Raw genomic sequence first — 27585 nt, forward strand, 5'->3', positions numbered from 1 at the left:
AATCCTTTAATTCCACATCAATAAGTGTATTGGTATACATTCCTTGAGACAATGAAATGAAATCAAGAACACTTAATTTAAAAAAAGAAAAAAAAAAAGAAAAAAAGGTTAATGCGCATTGCATTCCAGTTCCTCTCCTACCCCCAACAAATTACAAAACAAAAATATTTGTCTCCACAAGGATCTCAGGCATTAGGCTCTTATGAAAGTTAAGGCCACATTAGAGCGACACTTATTCATGATGTCGGTCATAGTTACATCATCAAAGCATTGCATTATGACATAGAAATTCCCTTTTCTTTTGGCAACTGATGAGTTGCAACATCCACAAAGATCACTAAAAAGAATAAAACAACAATAATAATAACAACAGTAATGAAAAGTCCTTCGTTGCCCCCAATGAAAGACGTGCTGTGGGGGGGGGGAGTGTAATCTATGTAGCTGTAGTCTTTTGGGGTCTTAGGTTTGCGTGTACAGAATATGGCTGTGTTGATTGTGTAGTACGTTGTCAGACAGAACATACGGCACATTGTCCATGGTCCATTTGGCCAGTCAGCAGTTGACCCACGGTTTCAAGGGTTTAGCGTTTGCTTATAGTGAAGTTTGTGTAACGTGTTTGTCCCTGGTCAGAATGATGTTTTAATTTTCTAAAGGGCAATAAGTGAACACACTCTACACTAAAAAAACATTTTTCTGCAAATCTTAGCTCACAGCTTCAATTCATCCCTCTGATTTAGAGGTCAGGCACTGTAAGGTACTTCAGCAGGCTGCGAAGAGAACACTAATGTGTGACAAAAAATGACTGACCGAGTTTAACATTCTGGAAATAAATTAAGATTAAAAATTTTTCATTCAGGCAAAATTTTATGGCTTGTTTTGGCCGCCACATGATCAGGTTCAGAAAATGTGCTTTAAAAAATGTGAGCTTTGTAGAGGTGGTCTTCACTTACTTTCACTTTTAACAAAACACATTTGACCAAGGCTGTTCAAAAGTTTGCACATGGCTATCTCTCAAGGATCAACCTTGCATGCCCTCCTCAGTATACAAAAAATAATAAAATAAAATAAAAAAGAAATACTTAGAAAAAGATGAAAATAAATGGAAAATAAAATAATTATTCCAGAGTTCCTCTTGCATCTCACCTTGTCAGTCTTAGCTGTACACTGTTTTCTCCCTCTCTCTCTCTGAGTCTCAGGCTTGTTCCTTATCAGCTCTCCACAGCTGCTCCTTCACCTCCGTGGGGAGTGTTTTGAAGAGGTCTTCCTCTACTACGAGGCCTGAGCGTTTGAGCAGGCGACACTCTGCCAGCTCTACAGGCAGCCCCTCCAGGCGGTTCCCCCTCAGCTCAAGCTGGGTTAAACCAGTCAGCTCCCCGAAACGGGAGGGCAGAGAGATCAGACAGTTATTGCCCAGGTTCAGCGTCCGCAGCTTCTTACACTGAAAAAGCTCGGGGGGTAACGTCTCGATCTGAGAGAGGGAGAGAGAGAGAAAGAAAATAATGTTCATTAAATGAAAGAGTAAGTGGATATAACAACATTAATGTCCTGCAGGGGGGTCCTGACTACTGCCCACTTTCAGCATAAACAACACAATAACAATCTCATTCAGACCATAATTCAGTAATGGAGGAAGGAAAGGAAGAGGGAGGGTGTGTTTGGGTGTGTGTGCACACATGCGCATTTTAAGCTCCAAGTGAGCCCTCGTAAACGTGCTATTTTCAGCAGCACACCATACACCCATCCAGCTGCAACCACTCACCATGCCCAACATTCAACACCACCAATTCAAACTTGAAACACATGAAAGAACCATCCACAAAACTACACAGAATGGTGTTCTCATGTGGGTGGTCCATCTTACTGCTTCAGGAGCACAGATAAACAAACAAATTATTTCAGCAAGTTTTATACTAAACAACAAAATTAGCAACAGTGTGTACACATTTAAATAAAGTTTATACAAAAATAGATGTAAATGAACAATAAACTCTGCAGTCTTATTTCTGTTTGCCTTCTGAAAAGCTGTAAAATCATGTGAGATCAAGATGGTAAACAGTTGTAATTGTTTTCAAATTTAGTGCCATTTAAGGTGGAACAGAGCACTGCAACCATGGATCAAAAGATCTCTGGGAGCCAAATTAAATATAGAGTTCAGAGGATCCTCTGCCCATTGACCAAACTGTATAGAATTAAACTAATGGAGAGTAAAGAAAGTAAACATTGGCATAAACAGATTTACTCTACAGGGTGGGCCATTTATATGGATACACCTTAATAAAATGGCAGTAGTTGGAAACTTTTCAAGATAGGTGGTGACCATGGCAGCCATTTTGAAGTTGGCCATTTTGGATCCAATTTTTTGTTTTTTCAATGGGAAGAGGGACATGTCAATTCTATACATCCTCTCTTTCTCCCTCTCTCACACAAATACTGATTCAAAAGCTAAGTGCTAACTACAGAGATGGCAAATAAGAACAACAATATAAATGTGTTGATTAATCATCTCCCTGTGTTTTTTCACACCCCCTCTCTCTGGCTGTGGTTAAAGCCACCAGTGACCTGTCCCAACCCACCACTGTATACTCGTGATTTACACATGATTCATTGCAGCGAACAAGTTTACAATGCTAAGTGAGGCTTTATTTTTGTAGCCAATAATTCAGAGGAAATTATAATTCAACAAGAAATTACTAGTTCACTAGTTTTTTGTCAAATTTCCAGTTTTTTGTCAAATTTCTGTCAAATCCATTGACTGATACATCAGGAACCAGGGGCGGCTTGTGTTAGTTAGAGCGCTAATCTCACTCTTAATTATCGTTGATAAATATTTTTTATTCTCTGCTATTTGTTGAAATTCAATCATTTGTCATCTCCAGAGGACCCCGGTTAGCTGTTACCCCCAAATGCTTCCTCTGAGACTCGTTATATCCTCCAGAAACAGAACAGAGAGAGAGAGAGATGACTTCCTAGACCCATCATATCAGCTGCCATCCTACACATTCAATAGAGCAAAGTCAACTGTTCTCTCCCGCACATTCCAAGCCTCTACAATCAAATGTGTTACAGCAGAACAACTGGAATTTTCAACCACATTCTCCGGCCAGTGATTACATTATCCATTGTCTGTAACCTCTTAACCAGTTCAGGGTCGGGGTGGGTACGGAGTCTGGAGGGGGCGCCAGTCCTTAGCAGGGCGACGCACACTAGCACACTCACATCTATGGACACTTCTGAGTCTCCAATCTACCTACCAGCATGTGTTTTTGGTCTGTGGGAGGAAACCAGAGCACCTGGACGAAACCCACACAGACACTAGGAGAACACACAGTCAGTCACCAGGAGTGGGGCTCGCACCCCCAACCCCTGGTCCCTGGAGCTGTGTGACAGCGACACTACCTGCTGCGCCACCGTGCCGAACCATGTATAATTAAGTAAGTTTTCATTCAATTCAAACTTTTGTCAATAAAATGCTTACATAAATATATATTATGATGTGAACAGCAGAAGTAGAAGACAAGGGAGGAGAAGCAGTTCCACTCTCAATGTGTGTGGTGAAACACTCACCCTGTTGGCAGTAACAGCAAAATACTGCAGGTTCTGTAGGAGTCCTATGTCCGGGTGGATGCTGGTCAGGTTGTTGTGGCTGAGGTCCAGGAATCGGAGCTTGCGGCAGAAGAAGAGCTGGCTGGGGATCTTGTCGATTTTGTTGCGGTTCAGGTACAAGCGCTCCAGGTTGGTGAGTGTGCCGATTTGGATTGGGATGTAAGCAATCTGATTGTACCATAGCTTCAGACACACCAGCCGATGAAGGTGCTGGAAGCTGATGATCTCCTCAATGGTTTTCAAGTTGTTATCCTTCAGGTCGATTTCCTACAAACAAAACAAGGAAATAAGGTACCGCGTCATTCAGTGTCAGTAACACCCTTTATCTTCAGCCTGCCAAATTTAAAGGGTGACATCAGTCAAATAAAGGGATTTTTAGACAACGGGTTTCTTCGAACTATGTTAGATACAAACCGGATTCCAAAAAAGTTGGGACACTAAACACATTGTGAATAAAAACTGAATGCAATGATGTGGAGATGGCAAATGTCAATATTTTATTCGTAATAGAACATAGATGAGAGATCAAAAGTTTAATCTGAGTAAATGTAACATTTTAAAGGAAAAATATGATTCAAAATTTCACAGTGTCAACAAATCCCAAAAAAGTAGCAATGAGTGGCTGGAAAAAGGAAATTGAGTATATAACGAACAGCTGGAAGACCAATTAACACTAATTAGGTCCATTGACAACATGATTGGGTATAAAAAGAGCTTCTCAGAGTATCAGTTTCTCTCTGAAACCAAGATGGTAAGAGGATCACTAATTCCAACATTGTTGCGCAGAAAGATAGTGCAGCAATACCAGAATGGTGTTACCCAGCGTAAAATAGCAAAGACTTTTAAGTTATCATCATCAACCCTGCATAACATCATCTAAAGATTCAGAGAATCTGGAACAATTGCTGTGCATAAGGGTCAAGGCCATAAAACTCTACTGGATGCTTGTGATCTCCGGGCCCTTAAACGTCACTGCACCTCAAACAGGAATGCCACTGTCAAGGAAATAACAGAATGTGCTCAGGAATACTTCCAGAAAGCATTGTCAGTGAACACAATCCACCGTGCCATCCGCCGTCGCCAGCTGAAACTCTACTGTGCAAAGAGGAAGCCATTTCTAAGCAAGCTCCACAAGCTCAGACGTTTGCACTGGGCCAGGGGTCTTTTAAAATGGAGTGTGGCAAAATGGAAGACTGTTCTGTGGTCAAATGAGTCACGATTTGAAGTTCTTTATGGAACACTGGGACGCCATGTCATCCGGACCAGAGAGGACAAGGATAACCCAAGTTGTTATCAACGCTCCGTTCAGAAGCCTGCATCACTGATGGTATGGGGTTGCATGAGTGCTTGTGGCATGGGCAGCTTGCATGTCTGGAAAGGCACCATTAATGCAGAGAACTATGTTCAGGTTCTAGAACAACATATGATCCCATCTAGACGTCATCTCTTTCAGGGAAGACCCTGCATTTTTCAACAAGATAATGCCAGACCACATTCTGCAGCAATCACAACATCATGGCTACGTAGGAGAAGGATCCGGGTACTGAAATGACCAGCCTGCAGTCCAGATCTTTCACCTATAGAGAACATTTGGCGCATCATAAAGAGGAAGGTGTGACAAAGAAGGCCCAAGACGATTGAACAGTTAGGGGCCTGTATTAGACATGAATGGGAGAGCATTCCTATTTCTAAACTTGAGAAACTGGTCTCCTCTGTCCCCAGATGTCTGTTGAGTGTTGTAAGGAGGGGGGATGCCACACAGTGGTAAAAAATGGCCTTGTCCCAACTTTTTTGGGATTTGTTGACACCATTAAATTTTGAAACATATTTTTCCCTTAAAATGATACATTCTCTCAGTTTATACTTTTGATCTGTGATTTGTGTTCTATTCTGAATAAAATTAGATGTTGGCACCTCCACATCATTGCGTTCAGTTTTTATTCACAATTTGTTTAGTGTCCCAACTTATTTGGAATCCGGTTTGTACATGAAAAGGTTTATGAAGCATTGATTAATTTCCAGCAGACCTGTGGGACAACATGTGCAAGCAGATAAGAGGTTACAGTGCAAAATGGCACACAAACTTTGGACTGGCTGTATGGCCAAAACCCACAAACTGCAGTGTAACAAGCAGCTTAATTTGCATCCTTATACTGGAAAATTAATTCTGCTATCTGACCATAGCTGCTTGTCTGTCTGCTGTCTAACTGTTGATCCTCTATATTCTGAGGCTGATCCTACATCATCCTAGGTTTCTAGATCCTAGAACACATGCCTGAGTAGATAACCAAGATCCCAGGTGTGTTGGGCTTAAATGTGAGGGGTTACCTGCAGGTTGTGGAGGCTGAAGATAGAGTGTGGGATGCGCTCCAGGTCACATCGCACCAGCTCCAGCTCTGTCAGGTTCACCATCTTTTTCAGGCTGTTAAGCACCATAAGTTTGGTGCCCTCATTATTGACGGAGAGCTTCTGCAGGTGTACACCCACGTCCATCACCACCTGCACAGAGCACAATTAGTTATTCTAGAGCACCTTCCGTTGACATTAAGGTTTATATGAGTGCTTTAATTAAAAAAAAAAAAAAAAAACAACAACCCAACATTGTATCAACATTATAGACCAGAGTAGGGATAGGCAATATCCATATTTTTCATACCGTCTCAAAATATTAACTAAGTGTATGTATTACCGATATACTGCCCAACCTTAGACCAGAGTAATTTTTGGTGTTGTTCAACTGCATGGTTCATTCTACTCAGCTCTACTCACTTTTTGGACCCTGGTACCTGTTTGGTTTTCCACTATAAGGCGCCCCCCAAAATGTAGCTGATGATGTTGAAAAACATTGTATCTAATGGGAGCCACAACTTCAGTGGTAAAGTCAAGCATTGTTTACTCATCATGTGTTCTTTTTTTTTTTTTGTGGACTGAACACAATTCAGTGCATCAGTTTAGATAGGAGAGTAGTTTCTTGTTTGTTACTGTTCAGCTCTCACTGGAGTCATTCATTGGCCAACAATCCCAGGAACTTTTGAACCTCTTCAAAAGACCAGGGTGCAATTTTACAAGCTGCTATAATGAGATAAAAAATGTAATCTCTACAGTAGCTTGGATTTTACACATTGATAGTTTGTATTGGAGCTCTGCATTTTGTTGCGATTGACAAGTTTCTCTGGCAAATCAGCTTTCTGCAAGGTTTACACGTTGCTGTTTAGTCCCTACTCAGTTCCCTTGGAACCATGAGGGAGCAGGTACTAAAAAAAAGTATGCGTTCCAGGTATGAGGTACTAAATGAACCCGTGTAGAGCTCTGAAGTTGAGTAGGTACCATGCAGTAGGGGGAAAAAATACTACACAGTCACTGTCCTATGAAAAACACGTATCTGTAAAACAAAACAAAACAAAACAAAAACCAGGAACGATACACTTTTCCTCTGAGAGTAAAAGCTAATATTAACAAAAACAGTGCCTGACAATCTATGACTAAACTCTGTTGTTTATTCTTCAAAATTTCTACCAGTACTACCACACTGTATAATAGTTAGTGTCCAGTACATTACTCTTTTTGAGGAATCAGCATATTTCCTATTTATTATAATACATAGTGTATTATTGCCATTTGTATGGCTGTGCTTGGGCTTATTTTGAAGGTGCGCAAATATAAAATTGTACACTCTTTGTACACTCTCAGAAGTTTCCTTCCTCTAACTGTACAGGGATTGGAGTGGAGAATGGTTGGTTGGCAGGACAGGTGTCTATATTTCATGTATGGGGGGAAAAAAAACACCAACATGGAGATACATGGTTAACATTAGACAGCGATGACTTCAAAGAATCACGACTGCAGTGAACAAGACCTGGGGCAGTTTGGTGAGGTTGCTCTTCAGCCGGAGTACTTTAAGGCTCTTGAGCTCACGAAGGCCATCGATGACGATGTATCGGTTGTTCTCTGCGCTCAGGTTGCCCGTGAGATGCAGCTCGTTCAGGTTCTTTAGGCTGTAGATCCAGAGAGGGATCTCTTTGATGTCTGTGAATTTGATGTGGAGTGATTGGAGGTTCTCCCTTAGGAAGGCCAGGGCAGGAGCCTCAATTTTGGCTGGAGTGTGGTACAACCACATCTCCCTCAGGTTGGACAGCTGGGCAATGATGGGTGGGATGGTGACGTCAGGGATCAGCTCCAACTTCAGCACCTGGGGAACAGATGGAAAAGTGCTAGTTAGATCATGTAATCGACCAATCGGCTATAGGATTCTCGGGTCACCACCAGGGTTATAAGCCCCCCAGAAGTGGGACTGTGATCTCTGATGTCAACGATTGTGGGAAAACGCTGTTTTTTCTTGGTTTGTTTATGTTCAGAAGTACTGCAACTTTTAAGGTGGAATGGTATGTTTGAGGAAAAAAAATGTATCTTTTAGCGTGCTTAAATATAGAACCCAAAGCTAAGATCGTGGCTTGTATCGACTCAGATTAACAGAATATTTTGCCCCCTGATTGGCTTCTCAGTGGGTAGCTTTCTGATTGGTTAAGTTAGTGTGCAGTTGATTGGCTGATTCATAAGTGGTAGTGGTGCCAGAAATGATCCACAACCAGCACCTGACCTTACTAATGTTTAAAAGGATTGAAACCATCAAATTCTCACAGGGATATTCCAACATCTAGTGCAAAGCTCTCCCTGAAGAGCACAGACTTTTACTGGAGCAAAGAACACCACACGTTTAAGCAACGTTGGGTGACTGAGTGTCTTCGAACTTTGGGATACTTATTTAAAACACATCTAAGTTAAACTACAGTCAAAGGAGGCCAGAAAGACCACCCACCTCAAGCTCCTGCAGGTCAAAGACAGTGTCTGGGATACCGCTGAGCATGAAGAGGTGCAACTCCAGCTTGTCCTGAGAGTTTTTGGTGATTCTCTGGCGCAGCTTCTCCAGTGTCCACTCGTTGTTGAGGTTAAGTTGCCGCAGCTTGTTCTCGCTGACCTCGGAGAGGAAGACGGCGAAGCGCTTGGAGTAGAGAGGGTCGTACTGGTCGATCATGTGCAGCATGAAGGCAAAGTCATTCTTTACGTCTGGGATGTCACTGTAGCTGCTCTCTTCACGGATGGATTCGAAGGAGTAGAGCTTCAGCGAACGGCGCAACATCCAGCACAGTGTGTACATGCAGATGAAGCCGTAGACAATGACCAGGGAGATGTAGAACCAGGCCAGAATCTTAAATAGCGTGGCCAGGGGGTGGGCGCACTGGAACATCCTATAACCCGTCAGATGTTGTATATTCACCTGGCACAACACGTTAAAGCTGATGAAATGCACATAGTATACTGTGTAGCTGATGATCAGGATGAATTTGATGACCTTGATGATGGTCTGGCGAATGTAGAGGCGGTAAACGATGTCACCCTCTTCCACATGTATACGGAACTTCTTCACCTGGAGGGGGAAAAGAGGGAGGTGAGATTCATCATCATCATCAGAATATTTCTAGCTATATCAGTGGATTACTTGGTCTTCACCCTCCCTCAACAATAATTCCTGCTAGGGAATTCCAATGAAATGTGTGGGATAAAAATATAATGTATAATGTAATGTGCACATTAACTTTAATTTGGACAAATTTAACACAAAAAGTTCAAAAGTCAACTGGTGTTTTATATAAAAAAAAACAAAAAACAAAAAAACAGTAAAATTACTGCTTTAAAATCGTTGGGATGCTTAACTGACTTATAAAACTGAGAATAGAGCCTAGTTCATTGCCACTCCAGGTTCAGCACTATGTTGATTTTGGAGGCAGCTAGAAAAGTGATTCAAACACTCATTGGATTGGTGGCTGAAGAAAAATTCAGTGGGAGCTGGGTAGTGCAACACATGAACCAAGCTGAACAGAGTACCATGCATTGGAAACATGACACGTGAATTACGCTCTGTAATTATAGGGGGAGCCCAGGAGCAAAAATACCAAATCTATCCTAGTGTTATGTTAAAGCATGTCATATTGTAAACATCGCTACCTTTTTAAAACATGGGTTAGTAGATTGGCTAGCAAACATAGCAAAATAGACTCACTCAATGTGCTGCTAAAATTAGACGTAATTGCTGCTATTTACAAATGTGAGGACTGCCTCATTGTGGAGCTTTTGCTGCCCAAGAGAGACAATTAGCCAGCTAGCATTACCGCCAAGCATGTAATCTTGTTAGCATCTGTGTTTAGTGTTTTATAAGTGTTTAGTGTTTAAATGTCCGGTGTCTGTGCTCATTTATGGAATTTATAGAGACCGAGAATTCACGAATTACATGCGTGTGAATGAAAACATAAACCATAAAAAACATCTGCTTTATCAATACATCGGGTGTCATGGGAAGAATGTGCTAAGAGATTCCTCTCCAATAACAACATCCTAATTTTCATTCCCTGGTATGAGAGCCCCTCGGTGGTGGGAGGGCAAAAACATCCAAGGGTGAATGACCTACTGCAATGTCACTCAAAGACACAAGAAGATATGGCCTCTGAGGATCAGATTTAGATCTGTGTTCATAGAAAAGCTTCAGTCCTTCAGGAAACAATTAGCTGGATTTTTCTCTTTTTCTCTTAGATGATCAGTCACAGAGAAGATGGAAAATTTAATGGCTTTAATGGTCAGGGCCTGGACTGGAGCCCAGACGCATTCTTATAATAAATCACATTATTTTATTAGCTGTCCATTTCATCTGTTTTGTCCTGTGTTAATCCGGTTAATGTACGAGCAGCGTGGATTCTTATAACAGAGCTGATCCACATCCCAGAGGAATAATACCACCCCTCACATAGGGCATTACGTACGACAATTTCTTAACACACACGTAACATGATGCATTTGTGGGTCTCACACACACGCCACCTTGTATCTTGTAGCTGGCGTAGAGATAGAGTCAATTTAATCTTAAAACAAAATGACCATTGGCTGAATTTTCTCAATAGACAATTTTACTGATCTACAGCAGTATATAGTCTACAGCTCATGTAACAGGAGTGACAAGATGACATTAGTATGTGTTCCTAATTAAGTGACTGCCATCTTAGATAATATCAATTTCCAGCTACGGCAGCTCTTCTCTAAACCACATTAACTTCACCACCTTGAAACTGGTGTTGAAAACCAGAAAAAAGTAAAAGTACATACAGTAAAGACAGCAGTTAATTCAATTAATTTTTATTACACATCCTCAGGTCCAGGAATTTTCAATCTTATCCGGAGAAGGCCATTGCCAGGGCAGGTTTTCACTCCAGCAAAGCAGAAGGTCGGGGGTCAGGTTTATAAATACAGACCACTTGAACAATCAATCAGATTCAGTTGTGCTGTTTTTATTTAGGATAAAAAAACCAGCAAACACACCAGCCTCCCTCCTCCAGTCCTTTATCAGTGGTCAGTTTCAGTGCAGAGCTTGTCCAAATTTATTTGGGTTGGTGGACCACTCTCAAACCAGCAATGTCAAATCAGCAAAACTGCTGTGCCTGGTGCTTTCGAACCAGCTTCACACACACACTGTAATGTCACCATCGTTTTAATATCGAGCTTTCATTACACTAAAAATAATGTCTTATTCACTTTTATTGCAAGTGTTGTTTTGTTCTCTGTAATTTGTTGGTTCCAGTCTTTGAGTCTAAAAAACAAAAATCTTTTACAGTATTTAATATCCATATGTTTCAAAATCATTGGCCTTCCATTGAGATCACTGGCTTCACTGCACAAACAACTTTGAAAAAAGGACGTTTTATCATTAATGACCCATTGCATGCCTTTTGTCTTGCCTTTGAATTGTTGCCTCATGGTCGTCTGCACCGATGTCCTAGATGTCGGACTGTGCGATGGACAGCAACCTTTGTACCTGAAGCCATTAGATTACTGAATGAGAATCTTCATTAGTTGTTTGGATTGGTTTTATTTCTAGTGATTTAAATATTTGTTGTTGTTTTTTTTATCTGTTGTCTATTGTTTTGAAATGTCTGTGGGCCCAGCATGAATTGCTCACTTGTGGATAAATAAAGTGTATCCTATTCAATTCAAATTGTGTACATTAACCTATGGTTAGCACAGGGTTAATCTCGCATTAGTGACAGTCCCTTTCACCATTTAATGTGGCCAGCAACCACCTACTACTGCAGGGAAATAAATTTGACTGGGACCAGTCACAAAAATATTTTCCCAAGATGTGTAGAATAGAAGGGGGTAGATAGCCAATCAGAATGCAACTGGCAGAATCCTGACAGTGAGGCCAACTAAACACATTGAAAGTATCAGACTCTGCGTCAACTTGGGGGCAGAGCTGTTGTGGCTAAGGCTAGCATATGGTTAGCACATTAGCCCGTTGTTAAGACATGTCCACTTCTCACACACACACACACACACTTCTCTTTTCCAAAAAGCTATTCACCTTTCAATGCTGTGTGTATTAAACTGAGCTTAGATTATTTACTGTGCTTCTGTATTTAATGCTCTGCAATATTTAAGTCATCTGCACAGTCATTCTGACGTTCAGAAAACACTACACTTGTACTTAAAACCACAGCTCATGCGATTTGAAGTATTAATTCTAAACTGCATTATCAAAGTGAGCAAATCTGGCGTAGTGCTAGATGATAAAAACAAATCTTGATTTGTTTCATGGTAAATTTCTTCTTGACAACGATGATAAGCTTTGGGCAATAGAGTTCAATAAATGTTCCTTTTTTTTCCTGCTAGCACAGCCAACAGAAGCAGGCTGATCATGAAGCCTGCTTATCAGGTGCATATACACATGCTATTATTGTAAATGAACATATGAGACTATATGAACAAGAACATAAACAAAAAAGCTATATGAATCTATAATATATATATATAAAGCTATAATCTGTGTAACTCGGGTACATGTGTGTATCAATTAAAAATATATGAATAGCCTCCTGTGCTCTCTGTGTTTTGGGGAGTATTTTTCTGCATGTACATTCACCGTAAGCATATATGCGCCGGATGATGTGTTTTATGATCATGTATGGCAACTCCCTATCAGAACTAGAGTGCAGAAACTACCATTTTCCTACGCAAGGTGGGCTTTTCTCCATTCACCTCACAACCTAATTTTTTCCTCCCTCAAACAAGTCCGTTTTCCCCCACTCACGATTTTTGGATCTGACAGCACAGATCAGACTGCTTCTCTTGGCAACAAGCATTCTAATTTTGATTTACATCGTTCCACTGAATCATTTGCATACTAATATTGCATAGATAAATACAGAGACTGATCAATATAGGTCTATGTATTGTGATAACATTGTTTACCACACGGAACAGCTCTACTCAGGTGTGATGGTGTGTTCTGGTGAGTGATGCTGTGGGAGGACTCGGAGGCACAGTTTCTCACAGACCACTGGACCCCAACTTTAGCTTCTCTCACTGTCTGTAGCTGAAGCTACAGAGTTATTAAATTATTGATAAACTTATAAAAAGTGGTTTAAAACTGTAACTTTTATATGACAGATGTCATTAAGACATATTTGAATACACTAAAAAGGTCCACCTGGCTACTGTTAATATATTTCAACATTTCTCTAATGTTGATCTGTGTATCTGTTGTTGTGACAGACTGTAATACACTAAAGGAATCATAGGGGGAGACATGTTTTTTTTTTTTTTTTAAATAAGTGGAAAGTCACAAACTGAAAAGAAACTGTAGAGGAACGTATTGTAGAAACTACCCTGTAACACTGACCTTCTCAAACAGGGCCTTGGCCTGCTCACCCTCCTTTTTGTCCAGCACCCCTGTGTCAGAACGATCCACTATGCCCTGCTCGATGCGGGACTTTGTCCTCTGCAGCATGGGTATGCTGGCCTCAACATCCTGGTCACTGATGCTGGACGTCTTCTTGTCAGCCAGCCCGTCGGCCTTGCCCGGGGGCTTGGGGTCCGTCTCTTCCACCACGGTCTCAGAGAGTGCTCGTGTGGTCCAGGGTGAGTCAAAGCACTTCAGCAGGATGGACACAAAATGTTCCAGCTTGGAGCTGGTGCGGGGGAACTTGAACCAGAAGTTGCTGCAGGCCAGGAAGATGAGTGTGTGCAGGAGGACCAGGTAAGGGAAGTACTTGGCAAACCAGTGCAGCATGTTTTCATAGCACACGGCATCCACGTAGTTGTACTGATGACGGTCAAGTTCGTACTGGATCCCCCTCGGCTCTGGACTGGACCAAAGGCTGCTGTTTGGTTGAGGGCACCTTGTCGCCTCGTCGACCTTGTTCACGCTCATCATCCACTTACAGGGCAGGCAGATCATTTTATCCTGGGTCACCTACAGCCGTGAAAACAAAGGCAGTACCATCAGTCAAGCAGAGTTGTACATTTGTATGAGCAGCCTTTTTTTGGGGGAGATTATTTATCTGCTGTATTTAGGATACTGATGAAGCAAAGAATACAGTGAGACTAAAGGACACTATTAATGCAAAAGCAGAGGAAGATTCCAGTGCTGGTGAAAGGGAGGAGGACCGAAGTGATGTAGAATACATTAGTTACCTGCAGCGTCCCTCCAAACACAGCAATCATGAGCATGACAATGGAGATGTAGTCGGTGAAGACATCCCACCAAGGCTTCAGGATCCGGTACGCTGGCTGTGTGTCCGCAAAATACCTCAACTCAGTGATGGGAATCATGATGGATTACCTGAGAGAGAGAGAGAGAGAGAGAGAGAGAATAAATATATAAAACAGATTATTATTAAAGCTACAACATGTTTTCTTAATGTATTTTAATTTGGTCCTATATGCTTAACACACTTTAAATGATCAACATAGCTCAGCTACTGTCCAAAATATACACGCACACAAAAATCTTTCCTCTTCTCTCAGAGCTGGAACACACACCTGTACAATAACACTCAGCAAAATATCATATTCTATGCTGAAGCTGCTTTGGCGATTAAAGCTGCAGTCCTGGAGCTGTTCAGCAGAGAAAACAGTGGCGTCCATGCTGAATGTGCATCAAAACCTGTCAGAAGTGGGTAGAAACTGCATGTATGATGCTGAAACACACGTGCCCACACACACCCTGTATGTGGAAAACCATGAGCACACCAGTGTAGCAGGTATAAAGCAGTATGTTCATGCATCATTTCATAAATATGGACAGTGTTTGAAAGTGAATACGATACTTCAAAAGTGTGACTAGTGTGAAATGTGACTGAGCGTTCATGTGCATGCGTTGTGGGGGCTCACTGACTGGCAAAGATGGGACTCGCTTATTTGCATAATGTGACATGTCATTTTACATCTGTAAAAAAACTTCATCATCTGCCCCACTTGGAGAAGACATGCTTTAAAACATTTGCTTCAGGCCCTCAACATTCACTCAGCTCTCGTGGGTGTGTGGGTTCCTTAGATTGAGGTTTTGGACAATTAGAGCATGGCTGTCTTCCCCCAACACACACAGGTAGCTGCAGCACGGACTGGACTCGACACAGACTATTAAACACACAGCTATTTGTACCCCTCGGGCATTGGTTGCCAGATTGGCATGCTGAGAGGACGAGGGTAGCCAGAAAGGAGCACATAATTATTCCCATCTGTACAATGTCTGATTGCACCTACACACAGTGTGTGTGTGTGTGTCTGAATTCACATTTTTCAGTCCACCACTAACTTTATATAATATTCTGAACAGCTGAATCTCTGACAGCACGGGTATAAAGCAGACTTTGGAGTGTGTAAGTGACAGCCATTGTAAAGTAAGGAAAAATACTAAATGCATGGCAAAGTCAGCATCTATACACAAATCACACACACAATTTTCACTTCAATTGCACTCTCAAACTCAAGAATAGAATAACAGAGAAGGCAAAGGTTAGGAAAAACAAAGAGAATCAAGCGAGAGAGAGAGAGAGAGAGATCTTTTCTTTAGCTCTCAAACTTCCTGCAGTTTATGATTCCATTAGGTAACTCTGTGTGTGTGTGTGTTGGCACATGGGGGCTAAGAATAAGAGAATCACTGCAGATATATATCCATGTCTCCAACAGAAACAGAATCTCCGAATAACTCACACTAGGGCTGGGCAGTATAAACGTAATACAGGATACCGCGGTATTTCAAAATGTGTCTGGTGTGTCAAATTTCTATGTCTGACTAAGTTAAGTACATAGCAAAATGAGGTCATTCACATTTAAAAGAGTCACAGGGAGGGGTAGCTGTGGGAGGCCACTGACAGGTGATGTCACATTACGAAACACACAAGCCAATTTGCCGACTACAGTTTTGAGTTTAGAGCTGACTTTGGGTTAAAAGAGAGATGAAGGAAGCTGAAAACAGACAAAACACCCAGAAGAACTTTGTGCTGACAGATGAAGTTTTATCCTCTAAAGGTTTGTGATTTGAACATCAGTTCGCTGGAACGTGGTCGGCGCAGTGTTGTTTAGCCTGTTAGCTCACTTTTCTAAGGCTAGTTGTAAATGGTGTAGTAGTCTTAAGTCTCATGAGGCCCCTGGGTAATACCATATATTTTGAGATGGCATAACTCTATAAAAAGTGAATCGATCGATCGATATCGATCTCTCTCTCTCTCTCTCTCTCTCATAATGTCATAATATGATGTTAGAAATTAAGAATCTAGTCACTGGTTAAAATAAGAATGGGAGTTCTTATAATGTTCAGAATGGCATGTGTCCAACCCTTTGACAAAAAGAGCCAATTGGCGTACTGGTTACACCATAACCAGTACTATGGAGAAGGGTCCCTCCCTAGATGTGGAGATCTGAACAAGCGCAGCAGCAAGAACCAGCTGAAAAATCATGTTTTTGTTGCATAACTGAGCCACAGACGCTACAATTTGACCTTCAGTTTTGAGTCTCTCTCCATTCACAGAGAAAAGAGCTTGGTCTTGTGAGCCTAGAAATAACTGCGTGAGGGGGTAGTGGTGTGTGTTTGGGGGGGGGGGGGGTTCTGTTACAAAGATGGCCAGAGTGAACAGACTGACCACGCCCAGGCTTCTAACAATGAATTCAATCCTATGGGGAATAATTAGCATGTTTACTGGTGGAGAAAGAAACAGAGTGAGAGGGAGAGATACAGCCACAAGGGCTGTGTGAATTCTGAGTAGAACAACTGTCTAGTTCCATGATTTCACACCAGCATTAGCATCTGAACATGATCCCAAACTAACTAATATACACTCTCTAAAGGCTCATTTATGCTCAATGTTAAATACAAATACAGACGGAAACTTCTCTCCGTACCCAGCATTCATTTTGTATGTAATTTGTATGTTTTCTGAAAGTTATGGATGCGGACTGGACAGATCAGTACCACTGGAGACCACTGAGGGCAGGGCAAGATGCGACCACGATGAAGAAGAAATGGCGGAATGTTTTGAAGAGAGGTTATTTAATGTTATTTATTAGCCTAAAAGACCACCGTTCTCTAGACTGCTGCCTTTTTAGTCGTTTTTGAATTAAATACAGAACTACAAGTTCCTCCACCATTGCCATGTTTGATTTTTACTCTGAACTGCCCTCTACTTGTTGTTTTGCTCAAGAACCATGCACACACATACATTTCCGTACGCAGAGGGAGTATAAATGAGCCTTTAAGCCACTTCCCAACAACTTCCTCTCAACCTCCATCAGATAAACAGCAGACACTGTAACAGTGGACACACATACATATAATATCTGATCTCAAAAACCATTTTAGTCTGTTCTGAAAATACTCTTATTCACTCACTATCTCTCAACTGCTTCAGCATCTCTTTCTCTCTCTCCCTCCTTCCCTTTTTAATTCGTTTTCTCCATTTCTCTCTCTGGGGTTTTTTTGGTTTGGGGCTGCTCACTCCAGACTTTTTATTGCCCTGTTACAGACTAATAAACTGAAAGAGAGAGAGAGAGAGAGAGAGAGAGAGAGAGAGAAAGGGGGAAGGGTACAAACTGGCCCAAATTAACAGTCAAGTGGTCTTCTCTCTCATTCCTATCTAGAAAACAACACAATAAGTTTTCACAAACCCATTTTTATTAATTTATTAATTCACTCATTCATTCATAAGCACTTTATCCTGATCGTATGGACAGTTTCCCACAGCCACTCCACCTTCCAAACGTGTTTGTTTGGTCTGGGGGGGGGGGGGGGTGAACGGAACACGCGGAGGAAACCCATGCACACACAGGAAGAACACACCACATTCCTCACAGTGACTCCAGGAGAGGATCCCACCCAGGACCCCGAGACCTAGCAACAGATTTATTTTCTCTTGTGCTCTTAAATTGTCTCTCTCTTTCTTTCCTCAGTCACCAACAGCAACACCAGACCAACACACATTTAATAACTTCCTTTGAGGTTGATGATTTAGCGACAATGTCCAGACTGATCAGACAGACCCCTAGTCCCCAACTCTACTGTCTATGAACTTCAGATACACATATACAACAGAGATATACAAAGGGGCTGTTGTTGGTTGTGGTCTATGGCCTCCCCTCCTCCAAGGACTCTCTGTCCCTACCTGTGTCTAAACACTGACTGAACAATCTGTCCATGATCATATTACCATTTAAAGGCAACGTCTACGACTGTGGGGAAATGCTGTTCTCTCTGATTGGTTTAAGTTCAGACGCTCCAAATCTTTTAACGTTGAATGGTATGTTTGAGGGGGAAAAAAAAAAAAAAAGATTGTTGTTTGTACATGACTAAAGATGAACTTGTCTGTAAGTTTTTATGCACTGTTTGAATTACCACAGAAACTCATTTGGAACTCGAGTTGTTTAGTTTTGTAGCTCTGTATTTACTTTCATGCAGTATCCCAAAAGAGTGGGATCCTACTTATAGTTTGAAACAGCACAACTATGTCAATAATACTCACCTACGGAGCAGGATTAAAGTAATATGCTCATCTTTTTTCATAATTTTCAACCTTTGAAGGTCTCTCTCTGTGGTTTCTGTGCAGTGAGCAGAGCATGTCTGACCGAGCCACTTTGTTTTTACACTCATTTACTGACATTAGGACTTTGTAAAACACATTAATGCAGTGTGAAAACTGACTGGAGAGCTAGCAAACAGTGAGGAAACATTTGCTGAATTTTATAAAAAGTGTTTTTTCATCCCAATCATGAATGTTGCTTTCAAATGTAAAAGAAATGAACCCCAACACACACAGACGCATATGCACATGGACATTATAGTGGAAAAACTAACCAGGTATCAATTGAGTAAAACCATAAGCAGCTTAATAAAGTCAACTTTAGGCTCAGGATTATCCAAATATTTGGCATTACATTACACTGACCATTACTTACCACAGACACACACACACACACTCTAGCTTTTTTCTGTGTTCCTGTAAATGATGGGATTGTGTGTTTTTGTGTGTGCGAGCATGGGTGTGAGACAGACAGACAGAGAGAGAGAGAGAGAGAGAGAGAGAGAGAGAGAAACTAAACTGATCTTTAACCTTTATCATCTAAATGTCTATACTGGATGAACACAAACTCAGCGTAACATGGGGCACTGTGTCATCGTTACTGCATTTCCACAACACTGAACAGCAATGATAAACACAGAATTAGACCAGAATCTGAAACAACAACCACCACCACCAGTGTAGAGTATCTGTGTAAACATTTAATCTGAGGGTCTCTAGCCCGGGGTCATTTGCTCTACTCAGTGGTAAAAGCCTTTCATATTAACCAATCATATCACATTTGTCTGTGTTTTAAAGGAACACTAGGTAAGATTCTGTATTTTTGCTCGTGTGGCTCCCCACAAAAGCGAGCTATACAGCTGAACACACTCACGCAGTGAAAACCACAATCATATGAATCAGCATGTTTTAGTTTCACATCCCTGCAGGCATCTGTGTGTGTGTGTGTGTGTGTGTGTGTTTGTGTGAATTCCAGTATAAAAGCATATTACACAATAGCAGCTCCACAGTAAAGACATATCCCAAGGGTGAAACCATCTCTGCATCTTCTGCTCTTCTCAGTAAAAAGCTTAGTCCTTTTCTGGAGTGAGTGATATATAAACATTCAGATTCCTGCCATGACCTGCCAGGTTAGGGCTGGTTTATCACAAAGGACACATTATGTCCAGGCAGGGGTCAAAGATCTGATGACATCATCCGTGGTGAAATCACTCTTCTAATGATTCTGTTGTGGGAGCTCGTCAAATACCTCAAAAAGTACCTTTGGACCCCAGAGCTTGTAGCTGTGGTGTATGTAGCAGAGGAAAATGGGGATAAGAAAGTATGCAGAGAAACAGTTGGACTACACTTTGTAATTGTAGAATTACAAAGTGCTCTTGTATGGCCAGTGGAGCAGATAAAACAGACAGTGAGTTCAGATATGAGGTAAGTGTTCCTAATGCAGTGATAGTTCAGTGTATAACACCAACAACCAAGTCAGGAGTATCTTTCTACAACAGAAGCACAGGTTTAGTGCTGCAACAGTATGAGAACTCCCACAGGGATGGCAGCTGCAACGATCGTATTACTGTATAGATGAGTGTGGCATGAGCCTCCAACGGATGACAGTGGTGGGTGGCAGGGGGACATTAAAGCTGTCCATGGTAAGGAAACGAGCTTGGAGTGTGACCTTGAATTCAGGAGGTGGGGCTCAAACTCAGGAAAGCCTGCGGTCCTATAACACCCGCCCCACTGTCTTTTGCAATGGCTCCCTGATTACTTGTCGACGTGGTCCTAATGTAAGACACCAGGTAAAGGTAAAAAGGAGGGGCCAGAGAGAGTTAAGAGGAGGAACATCAGACAGTGAATTTGGTTTTGTTTATGAACTGAAATGCCATTCATTTGAGGGTGGGTTTATAAAGGGGAAACTACAAAAATCCCTTGTTCTGTGTTTGGCGTCCTTGCCACTATTTCTGGCCCAAAGTGAAGGCCTATGTCTAAGAGCTACACTGGAAGGCTGCTAAAACAAGAGGGAGGAAGTTAAACAGAAAAAGAAATGGTGATTAGTGAGTTGGACTTGTATAAACACTTGATTAGATTATTTTCATGTTCCAAGAAGAGCTATTTAAATAGATAAGTGTATCCCAGTGTGTTATGGTATGGCATGAAAATTTAATTTCATAACTACAATGTTAGGTTTGGCCATTATATTTTTTAAATGTGCTGAAAAATTCAGAAGTACTGATTAAAAAAGATTTTTAACAAAAAAAATTAATCAGCAGCACTATGTACAAACAAAACTAGATCGACATAAAATACATTCTGCAGTCTTGGTTTTTTTTTGCTTATAAAAAGCTGTAAAAGCCATTAGAAGATTTAAGATAGTAAAAAACTGTATCAGGTTAATTGGTAATCATATATTTATAAGCCTCAAATTTTTTTTTGGGAAATATTTGCTGCATAGACAAAATTGAGATCCCTTTTTAAGAGGTATGTTTATTTCAAACAGCTTCTAGAGTACAAAGAAGGATCCTTTAGAATATTACATTAAACCATTTATAGTGGAGCTTTAAGGCAACGTCTACGATTGTGGGGAAAGGCTGTTCTATGGTTTGTTTATGTTAAGAATCTCTGCTTCTTTTAATGTGGAACTGATTGATTGTATATGGCTAACCTGGTCCATTTTTATTTAATTTGTACATGCTTCCTCTTGGCCAGATTCTACCGGACTATGGGCTGTCCTATCACAGCTATGCAGATGATACTCAGATTTACTTGGCCCTGTCCCCAAACGACTCTGGTCCAGTTGACTCATTAAGCAAGTGAAAACATCAACAACTGGATGGGACATTACTTTCTGCATCTGAATAAAGATAAAACAGAGATTATACTATTTGGGAACAGCAATGAGAGAGACAGATTGCCTGTGAATCTGGACTTGAGAGGCCTCAAATCTAAAGAACTGTCTCGCAACCTTGGTGTATTCGTGGACTCAGATCTCAGTTTTAGTGTCGTATTAAAGCAGTTACTAGATCAGCATTTTACCATCTTAAGAACATCAGTAAGATTTTTCTGACTAAACCAGACCTGGAGAAACTTATCCATGCCTTTATTTCTAGCAGAACTGATTACTGTAATGGTCTCTTAACTGGACTTCCAAAAAAGACCATTAAACAGCTTCAGCTGATTCTAAATGCAGCTGCCAGAGTTCTCACTAAACATGAACTAAACATGGAGAAGCAGCGTTTATCTACTATGCCGCTCTTAAATGGAACCAGCTGAAGAGCCCTGACTTTAGACACTTTTAAATCAAAACTTAAACCATTCCTGTTTGGGCAACTACAGCTCAGTCTAAAATACTCTACACTTTTATTCAGTAACGGCACTTAAGTCCTTTTTTTTGTTTTGTTTTTTTATTTTACTTTATTAATCTATTTTGCATTTTTAATTGTTTTAATCATTTTTATAATGTTTTCTTTTATTCTTTTTATGTATTTCCTTTTATTGCAATATTGTAATTGTTTTATTGGATTTTTATTATTTTTATTCTTGCTTTTAATTTAACTGTTTTTTTCTGTAAAGAACTTTGAATTGCTTTTGTATGAAAGATGCTCTATAAATAAACTTGCCTTGCCTGTAAGTTTGTATTCACTCTTTGAATTACCAAAGAAACTCATTTGGGACTTGAGGTGTAGTTTTGGGGCACTTTCAGTCTGTGTCAACTTTCATGCAGTTAGCACTCTCCTGAATACAGAGTCAGTTCCAACTACAGCAAAAATATTACCCACTTATAGAACAGGAATAGAGCAATATCCTCATCTCTGTGCTTGTCAACATTTGGAGGTCTATCCTTTGTCTAAAAACCTCCATTATGCTGTTTGTCCATCGTAAGCAGACAGAGAAAGCCTAACATATTTTTTTTAACCCATTTACAGACAGGGGCTTCAAAAACACATTAGACTGGTTTTCGCAAACAGACTGGAGAACTAGAAAATGTTGGTAGGTGGAGTTGGTGTAGAAATATCCTAAGAATCTGAACGTCAATGTTGCCTTTAATGTCATAGTTGACAGCAGAATGTTACCAAGCCCTGTTGGAATAGAAAGTAAAAGAATCTCAGAATGTCTTCACAATTTAAGATGGAGGGGAAAAAGCACTCAAACATAATTATAGTGTATTATAGTTTAAGGTGAAATGGAGTACTGCTCCATTTAAGGTTGAACAAGCGGCAAGTCTGTAATACTGGATAGAATGCCTGAGACGTCTTATTGGTCAATAAATATGAAACGAAACAACTTATTAAAAACAAACAAACAACAACACATACTGCCTCGCATGTGTTTACAAGCTTTGTGTTCATGAGCTCTCCTTTCCTATTTCCTGTGAGCATGCAGAGTATGGATTCTGCGGCCAGAGGTTATGGATGTAAGATTGATAAGCCACTCCTTGTTTCAACATGCTGTAACACTCTTCATTCCATAACGAGGACCGCACTTCCACAGCCTGAGCAGCTACAGATGCAGCCACGCTTCAAGAACCTATCCATGTTTGATACTGCCTGTTCATTCTTTCATGTTGTGTCCAGCTGTGGTCACACAGCTGTGTTTTGGCTGGGGTCAAAAATGTGACAATTTCTCCATCACACAAACTGACCCAATGTTAACAGGAATAAACCAGCAATGGGCAATAACCAGACAAAATCAGAAACTACCACAGTAAGCTCGTACTCAGCAGTGATGCTATAAACACAGCCGCGGTAAACTCTCTTCCTGTGCTAAACCCAGACCTGCGCCACAATAATGCTCAGCGAGTAAAAGGACGCCACTAATTATAGCATGCCACAGTGGCTCTTGGGAGACCTGAAGACAAACCTCAAACATGGTTTAGTGAGCCGGCTGTCACTGCTTTGGGGTCAGACAAAACTCACCACCATTTACCACACCTTCTCCCCAGGATTCAGGCTGTAATCAGGCTGATTTGAGACCAGTTTCTTAGGCCCATTTCTGCTCAGGGTCTGCATGTGGATGATCTGAGAGTAGGAAGCATGCAAAAATGCCCATTAGTGACCTCTAGTATCTGCTTGACAGGTATCAGGCAGGTCTGAGTGAAAGCTACACAACTATCACAGTGTGTGTGAGCTTTATATCTGTGAGCATATATGTGTGCACAAAATCGAGTGAAGGGTTTTTGGTGCTGTGCACTTCAGCTCAGCACAACCTGACTGCACACCGACATATGTGTTGAAGATTAAAAAAAAGTTTCTTAGCAAATTTGGAACTGGAGGAACAGAACAGTTCAAAAATATGCAAAATAAGACAGGCTCTATACTGTTCGGAATCATAGCTGGCCAGCTAACAGCCACTTGTGGTTTAGCGTACCACAGCAAATGATTTCCCCTAGAACTCCTTTTCACCCTCATACCTCTGAGCACAAAGTTGAGTGAAGCGTCTTCTGAGTATTTTCCCTGTTATCAAATTCATTCCTCTCTTACAACCCAAACTCAGCACTAAAGTCTCAACTGCAGTGGGCTACTGGGATTTTTCCCCACCCATTTTTAGATCGTGATATCAGCAGTCAGTGGGTCCTCCCGATGGCTCTCTCTTTAATGCACATAAATTAACTCTGGCCTTGTACTTAAAGACACAGAAATTTGACACACCAAACACGCATCGTAATTTTAAATTACTGCCCTCATTTTGAGATTCCGTCCACATTTTTAAATACTGCGGTATATGGTACTATTATTATACTGCCCAACCCTACTCTAGGACTCCTGGCATGATCTATAGGACTACAACAGTGTCTCTAAGACCATGTGTCTTAGGTCAGAGGGGCCAACATTTTTTGGTTTGAGATCTACATTTTACTTAAAAATAAATTATAAAAAATAAATTCAGGTCATCATGATCTACATGAAGTGGCCTGGAGATGGATATTATCCACAAATGAGAAAACTATCTATCATCTCAGAAAAATCTGCAGCCGAAGGAGATTCACTCGCAGAACAGACAGTGGCATTTAAAAACATTTATCACTCACGCTTGCCATGACCATCCCTTAGGAGAGTTGAAATGGCCCCTGCTGAAAAATAAATGTATAGAAGGATCATCTTACTGAAGTCCTTAATTATCGTAAGGCAACACAGACGTCACAATGTTCCCAGAAATCTTAGTGCCCTGCGGAACTTTAATTTTAGTGCATCCCACTGACCCCTGGGTCCCGGGTAAATGGCTCTCTTCCAGCTGTGAGGACAGGACGTCTGCAATCCGACTCCTCACAACCAAATCATTGGCTATGTTTACATGCAAGGACTTTTCCGATCTAATTGAATTAATTCCAATTACAGTACACACTGAGGTGTTTATACATACACTTCACTGACCAATCGGTTTAAAATTAAAGTTTATATACGGGTAGCAATAATCCAAGCCAAAATGATGTGCAGAGTACCAGGTAGTATAGAAGTTACCATGACAACAAGCATCTGCAGGGGTCAGAGTGAGAGGAGCTGCAGTGTGTTACAGGAGTTTACTGTACTCGAGGGAAAGACATCATGCCCAACTCACACAGGGACAGTCAGATCCGAGAGAGAGAAAGAAAGAGCTAAATGGTAATAATAATAATAATAATGTGTGGTTCTGTTGCCATGTACAAGCTCAGCTCATACACCGAATGTACATATGTTTTTAGATTGGTTAACTGTGTGTAATCAGATACAGATGTTTACACACCTATTATTATTATTCTATTTAACTGATCATTTAAAGAATTACCCACCTCGTACAATCAGATAAAAAATGCATTCGAAACGACCTCAATCAGATTACTCTATTCCGAGCGAGGTGTATACATGGATACATTCCATTCTGACTGAGCTATTAGTCAGATTATTAACTGATTTATCAGGCTGCATGTAAATGTGGCTTGTAGGTTTTCTCAAAACAATACAAACAATTTCACTTCACAAGTTCAGCAGAGAACTTTTCACTTGCTGAAACGCTAATCTGGATTAAATGATCCCGTAACTACTCTGACGTCTTGCTTCTGGAGCTGGACTTGGAAAATCCAGCCATCACAGTTCAGGTCCCCCAACACAGAGTCCTACATGTCCTAAAAATATTGAATATGAGTATGATGTGTTGAGTACATTATTGAGTATGAGTGTGATGTGTTGAATACAGGGCAGAGTTTTGGGTACAGTGTTGAGTACAGTGTGGGGTGAATAAAATGTGTTGAGTACAATGTTGAGTTTGAGTGTTGAATATGACTGGTGTGTTGAGTAAAGCGTTGATTGTTAAGTACAGTAATGAGTATAAATGTGGAATATGAGTATGGTGTTTTGAGTATTAGTGGTAAATGAGTATGGTATGTTGTACAGTACTGAGTACGAGTGTTGAATATGAGATTGGTGTGTTGAGTTTGAGTGGTGAATATGAGCATGGTGCGTTGAGCATTGGTGTTGAATGAGTATGGTTTGTTGTACAGTCCCAGACAGCAAGCATATATCGATCCACTGGCATAAAAAGGCTAGCACACCACTGACTGTAGACCACTGCTGGTCCACCATCGGACCACTCAAGATTACTGTCCTGTACAGGATATAACAAATGTTTAATCTCCTCAAACAGATTTTAAATACACAGAGACTTTTATTCTGGAAAACGTTGTGCAAAACTCTAGTGAACCTCCAACTTCGCCCTCAGAAGGCCAAATGTGGTCCACCGTCTCAGTGGGCCCCGGGGTATGTTGTACAGTACTGAGTATGAGTGGTGAATACGACAGGTGTGTTGAGTACTGTGTTGATGTATATGTGCGAGTATGGTTTGTGGTTTGTTGAGTACAGTGTGGAGTATGAGTGGTGAAAATGAGCATGGTGTGTTTAATAGTGTTAAATATGAGGATGGCATGTTGTACAGTGTTGAGTATGACTGGTGAATATGAGTATGATGTGTTGTGTACAGTGCATTAGTATGAGTGATGAATATAAGTATGGTATACGTATATTAAGTATGTATAAAACTATATTTAACACTATTTTTATAATTAATGCTGCATTTATTGAGTGTGAGGTAAAGTGTAGAGTGTGAGTACTGTTTGATGTTGGGTAATTAGTGCTTACAGTGTCGAGTAGTAGTGTGTTTGATGTGTGAAAAGTGTTGAGTGTGAATACACTGTTGACTGCAAGTACAGTGTTGAGTGTGAGCGTAGTTTTGAGTAGGGCCTATCCTTCAGGCTCTGCGCTGCTGTAGGAGTAAGGGCTGGATTCCAGACTGAACTGAACAGGACTGGACACAAGAGGATCTTCTGTTACCGCACTCAATCCTACACTCCACGCTTAAGTTCCACAACACAACCAAACACACCACACAGTCCACAAACACCCGAAACATGAGGAAAACCCGCACTCACCGGCTGTGTTCCCGCGACCGTGTTGTGTCTCCGCAGGGTCGCACATGAGCACCACATCTCCCGTAGCAGCGCCGCCGACACTTACTCACTACCGTGCCCAGGAACGCACTGGGGGCACGCCCAGAGACCTGCGTCACAATTACGGTCGGCGGGGCAGGACCAATCAGCGCCACGCTGCGGTTCTGCGTGAGATCTGACCCAAAAGGGTGCCTATCAAGCGGTGGACTTGATCCCTGCGCACTAGCCTTGTGTCTAGTACATAGATTAGGTGCTTATTTCCCATAGTATATCATATAGTTTTACCGTGGAAAATAAATTTCGAGGTATCGTCTCTGAACAACACTGCCAGTAACAAAGAAGTAACCTCTTTGTTCTCAATATAGGGGAATTCCATTCTGAAGTCCACGTCAGAGTTTCTCACTGAGCTCTCACTTAATTCCCGTGCAAAACCACGTTCCCACAGCAATCCAGCCAGTCTTAGATCCAGCCAGTCTTAGTTTAATGCAAACTTCCTTAGATTACTGTTTGCACACAGAGATGTTAACAATTATAAGTATGGGACTAAACCAGCTGTTGAAACGTTGCCACACTGCACTTTACAGCACACAAATCTGCAAACTACATCATAAACCAACATACTCTTTTAACAAAGGGATACCAGAGCTTAGAGTTAAAAAAAAAAAAAAAACAGGAATAACATTA

General features: G+C 41.1%; 2 protein-coding genes across 2 annotated transcripts in view; one reads left to right on the top strand and one right to left on the bottom strand.

Moving 5' to 3' along the window:
• lrrc8aa (leucine rich repeat containing 8 VRAC subunit Aa) lies at positions 1 to 27016 on the bottom strand. The gene is made up of 8 exons (XM_066645156.1): positions 26884 to 27016; positions 14119 to 14266; positions 13325 to 13897; positions 8420 to 9028; positions 7460 to 7792; positions 5932 to 6102; positions 3565 to 3870; positions 1 to 1468 (listed from the first exon to the last, which is right to left on the bottom strand). The coding sequence occupies exons 2-8, from the start codon at positions 14254 to 14256 to the stop codon at positions 1193 to 1195; spliced, it is 2406 nt and encodes an 801-aa protein (XP_066501253.1). The 5' UTR covers positions 14257 to 14266; positions 26884 to 27016; the 3' UTR covers positions 1 to 1192.
• Positions 26155 to 27585, top strand: part of dnlz (DNL-type zinc finger) — a 3645-nt gene continuing 2214 nt past the window's right edge. The window contains exon 1 of the mRNA XM_066645159.1: positions 26155 to 26215. Coding sequence (XP_066501256.1) covers positions 26186 to 26215 — 30 coding nt within the window. The 5' untranslated portion in view covers positions 26155 to 26185. The remainder of the gene's footprint in view (positions 26216 to 27585) is intronic.

The sequence above is a fragment of the Hoplias malabaricus genome, chromosome 15 (assembly GCF_029633855.1).
Source record: "Hoplias malabaricus isolate fHopMal1 chromosome 15, fHopMal1.hap1, whole genome shotgun sequence".
Lineage (NCBI taxonomy): Eukaryota > Metazoa > Chordata > Actinopteri > Characiformes > Erythrinidae > Hoplias > Hoplias malabaricus.

What these genes read in the sequence shown, in the direction of transcription:
- lrrc8aa (XM_066645156.1), bottom strand. Translation starts at nt 14,256, where the DNA reads ATGATTCCCATCACTGAGTTGAGGTATTTTGCGGACACACAGCCAGCG. An exon ending in CCAAGGCCCTGTTTGAGAAG is followed by an intron (nt 9,029 to 13,324) that starts GTCAGTGTTACA and finishes TTCCCCCTCCAG; the next exon opens with GTGAAGAAGTTCCGTATACA. An exon ending in ACCTCACCAAACTGCCCCAG is followed by an intron (nt 6,103 to 7,459) that starts GTCTTGTTCACT and finishes TGCTCTGTGCAG; the next exon opens with GTGGTGATGGACGTGGGTGT.